At 45.5% G+C, this 4,520-nt stretch overlaps 1 protein-coding gene across 3 annotated transcripts in view; it reads right to left on the reverse strand.

Moving 5' to 3' along the window:
* The window catches only part of LOC102673111 (colorectal mutant cancer protein), a 38,819-nt gene that overhangs the window by 4,839 nt on the left and 29,460 nt on the right, over positions 1 to 4,520 (reverse strand). For all 3 annotated transcript variants that reach the window (XR_004150717.1, XM_031511118.1, XM_006617012.2), the window contains exon 4: positions 1 to 83. Coding sequence is in view for 2 of the 3 variants with exons in the window: in XM_031511118.1 (XP_031366978.1) it covers positions 1 to 83 (83 nt within the window). In the remaining variant the exon portion in view is untranslated. The remainder of the gene's footprint in view (positions 84 to 4,520) is intronic.

Consider the following 4,520-nt stretch of genomic DNA (forward strand, 5'->3'; position numbering starts at 1 on the left):
TCCCTGGCTCGTGTCTCCGCCACCAACCTCGCATTCAACTCGGCCACCTCGGACCGCAACGATGATAGGGCGGCCGCGTGCAGCTGCAACACAACCGCCAGGGAAAATCCCTCCATTAACGATTTCGTTCGATCGTTTTTCGATCCGGCAAGGGGAGGAAATTTCGAGGGTGTTTGAAAATCCTTGCGACGACCAAGTATCGCCGATTCTATCGGATTTCGTGACGCAATTCTCGCGTTCCATTAACGTGTTGATGATAAGACGTCGTTTAAAATCTTTTAATCTCTTACCTCGATCAACCTTACCTTGTCCGTTTGATAAATTTCTAGTCGCAACGATACATTATGCACGAGTTATAGTCAAGGAAAGAGTAATTTGCCGATTCTATGTTTCTATGCTCGAGGTCGTCTATAAACGCGTTTATCGTATTTATCATATTGGGTCGAACAAACACGAGTAATATCCTTCGTATAATCTAAATAATATTGAATCTCGAATCGAAACATCGCTTTTACGAAAGAGAGAGAAATCTATTTGAACTTGAAGTTCGCTATCGAAGAAGCGGCTATTTGCGACGAACACGCGATTTCCGCAAATAGACGGTTCCAGACACGATCGTTCTCCTTATTATCGTTGCCCCTCATTAATTTCACCGTATTCGCGATATTCCGAGCGTGAGCGCGGGAAACAGAGAAAAAGGAAGTGAAAAAATGCGTTAAGGAGCTCGCGGATACCTGTTTACGCGGCATCGTTCCTCGTCGAGTGCCCCCTTCGCGTAGGCAACCGTGCATGACGAACGTTACAAGACGACGAGCTGTTAATGATTCTGGCCATGTGATAGCGCACACCGATCGTGAAAAGAGAGAAAAATTCCGGAGGACGCATATAAGAATCACGACCCGTAATTACGAAGTACCCATTCTAGATCCTTTTATTTAGAGTGAGCGAGAAAGAGAGAGGGAGAGGATCAGCGCGCGTACCTCACGCGTTTTTCTCGACGACAGGTAAACTAGTTTGTCATCTGGCTCCTCCGCGAGACATCAGATCTTTCTTGCCTATCTATCTCCTCCTCTTTCGCTCTCTTTTTTCCTCTCTCTTCCATTAGCCGCGTGGCACGCTCAACGAGTATCTACATTTTACTCGAAAAATTAAGAAAATAGTATGGAATAGTTTCGCCGATAGAGCCTGTTTAACCGCGATTATTTAACTCGAGGCATTCAGTGTCGAGGAACTTTCGATTGTCTATTTTCCAACGAACGGAGTATTGATGCAAAAAAGAAAAAAGTTTGAGAATAACAAGAAGAAGGCTTCGATTGATCTTATTTATTCTGGCAATTATATATTTTGCACGGTGTCGATGGACGAGGTCGATGAAGAGTATTTTGCAGTAATGGTATCGCGATGGAATCCTTCCTTGTAGAAAGGATTTGATAGCCACGTGAACTCTGAATGTCCAAATACCGTAAGAGATACAAGTGGAATTCGACCAAGCAACTCTCCTTCTCGTTCATTCAGCTCGTGCCTTAATGAACATTGGCGCGGTGAACGTGACTGTAAAGCTGCCTTTGCAAATAAAGCAATTTCACGCTCTATTTTTCTTGCTCGTAATCGTCGTTTATTATCAATTATGTCATCGATCGTACGTTTTCGAGCGAGAAGAAAACTCGTTGTAAACGTTATCTGGGTTCGACCTGAAAAGAAAAGTCGACTCGAGTCGAGTCGATTGCACAACTCGACAAAACGAGAACCTGGCCAGGTAAATTCTTCGCAATGACTCACAAGGAGATTACCAAAGAGGACAAGTCGCATAGGCTTCTCTCTCTTCTCCCTTTCTCTCTCTCTCTCTCTCTGTCTTGGCCACGTGTTGTTTCAAGCACGAGCCGATTCCATCGAATTTCTCTCTCTCCCGCGAGACGGTGGTAGTAGTCCAGGGACGTAAAATGATACCGGAAATTGCGGTAAAGTGGTATAAAGCCGGCGACAAGGGTGACCGAGGAGGGCATCGACTTTCTCGACAGTCGAATACCCGATATCCTGTCCTCGATAGATAGAGCTCGGATCGAGCTCGTCTTTGATACACGAAATTACTTGGAAACTGGTGGAAGGGAGAAGGAGGATAAATCCATTCGCGACGAGGGTCGTGGCTGTGTTGCAGAGAGACTTTTGCTAAAGGGAAAGTTTGCCTTCTCGACGAAACTTCAGAAACTTCTCGAACCGGTCAACGAATGATTACGAACAATGCAAGAATAATCACAATACGTGGTTAAATATATCGAAAGAGAGAGAGAGAGAGAGAGAGATACTCGAAACTCGTACAAAAGTCGCGTTAAATACCGCGATTGTGTATCGCATAAGGCGAAGAATATCTCTGACGTTTAAAACGTATGCAAACGAGACGTGAATAATCCGTTTGTTATTCGATAAAAATCGTGACTCATCCTACGCGATCGAGAGGATCCTCGCCTTTTCCTTCGAGAAAAAAATCCTCGAGATTTTAATCGAAACATTTACCTTCAAAAAAATCTGTTCTTGTACTTCCAAAACCGAAATTCTTCAGGAAAAAGGAGATCCGCCGTATTTTTTCTTTATATATATCCCACAAAATTTCAAGTTACAACGAGTTTTTACCCGATTAAATAGAAAAAGAAATTAGAAGAATTCGAGAATACTCGGAAGAAGAATGAAAGGATGTTAAAATCCTCGCCTAGAACCGGATAATCGAAACTCTTTCCCTCGGAATGGCGAATCGAGAAAGGAAGAAAGAGACGGAATCGATGGAACGGAAATCATATATATATAAAGGTGAGAGAGTTTTTTTAAAAAACGTTTCCTGGCGCTAAGTCGTTAATGTTCTACCGTCTGCTTGTCCGAGCCCTGTCACAGAGCAACTCTGTATTACTTTTCCTGCAGAAACGCCTCGTCCGTCGCTTCGAATTTTTTACGAAATCATCGTTCGACGGATACCAAAGGCAACTGTCCGCCTCGCTCGTACGTGGATCGAACAGGTCTTGGTCAAAAAAGCGGACAGTTGTTGCCTCTTTCCACTCGTGAAAGACCAGTTTTCTTTTCTCTTCTTTTTTCTTTTTTTCTTCGAGGGAAAAACTCGACACAGACGATAGAGACTCGAGAGCCATTCCTATTGGTCGTGGAGAGGCGCGGTGGCGAATAATTGAATTTTCGTGCGTACTCACGAAACCTTGCCTCGTTGTAAAATACTATCACGTTCCGTGGAGGAAAATTGCGATAACATTATCAACCAAGTAACGGAGAACTTTGCGTGGAAACAAGGTTTGTCTTCGGTGAACTTCTGTAACGAGATCACCGAGAATCGATACATATATATATATATAGTCGGAATAAGGAGATTTTTCCGATGAAAATGGCCCCTCCCGAGGGAGGGGTAATCCGTTAAAGGGGTCAAGTAGGTGTTCCCTTTCGAGATCGTAAATTCCTTGACCAAGCCTCCGTCACCCTTTCACTTCTCTTTGTCCGCCCGTCAAAAGGGACGAGTCAGCCTTGCTCGTTTCGATCCCTGGCTGGGGCCAGACGCTTGAACGAAGAGGAAGCGGGCGCGAGGGGGTGAGAGCGCCGCACCACGTTTCAAACGGTCCTTTTGTGGCCGCTTGGACAAAAGAGGTAACCCAGAGACACGTCTATTCCGCCACGATGCGAGAGAATGTTGCCTGCGAAATGCCTGCGTCTCCCTATCCTCTCTTAAACGCGCGAAAAGAAGATTCATTCCTTTCAACCCGAAGTGTTTTCGTCTCGCTGATGATGAACCAACCTGCTCGCCGCCAATCACATTTTCCCACAATCAGATTTACACGAGGGGAGTATCATCCCCTTCCTTCCCGATTTACACTCCTTCCCCTAACGGATCGAGAAGAAAAGAAAATCGGTTTACGCTACGAACGATCGATCTATATTTCATCCATCGAACGCGTTGAACGAGGGAGAGGAAGAAGCGGAGAGAAGAGAGAGAGAAAGAGAGAGAAATCGGCAATGACAGTCGGCGGAGTGCGGGATCGACGGTGATTCGACGGTGAAAATATGGAATCGGGACGGGTAGGTAGGGGGAGAAGATAGGGTGGAAGTGTCAAAGCGGTGGCAAACGAAATTACGAAGGCCGAAAGTTTATTTGAAATTCGGCTGCGCGAAATCGATCGTCCGGTTGGTTACCTCCGCCCTGTTCCGTCCGCCGTTCTATTCCTGCTGGATTAAAGTTTAAAGGGTGGTACTCGATTCTGCATAAGCTTACGGAGAGACAGACGGGGCCGACAAAGACAAGGGCAGACGAACGGATTGCGTTGAGACAGAGGGAGGACAGTGAGATGGAAAGTTGAAACCGGGAAAAACGGAAGAAGAAGAAGAAGAAGAAGAAGCATCGGGGGAGATGGATAGAGAGAGAGAGAGAAGACAATCTAAACGCGTGACGCGTGGAGAAGGAGCGAAGACGAGAGGGATAAAAAATGAACGAGCCGTTTCGAGTCGAATATGAAGAGAGAGAGAGAAAGAGAAAG

Source organism: Apis dorsata, unplaced genomic scaffold (genome assembly GCF_000469605.1).
Source record: "Apis dorsata unplaced genomic scaffold, Apis dorsata 1.3 scaffold_292, whole genome shotgun sequence".
Taxonomy (NCBI): Eukaryota; Metazoa; Arthropoda; class Insecta; order Hymenoptera; family Apidae; genus Apis; species Apis dorsata.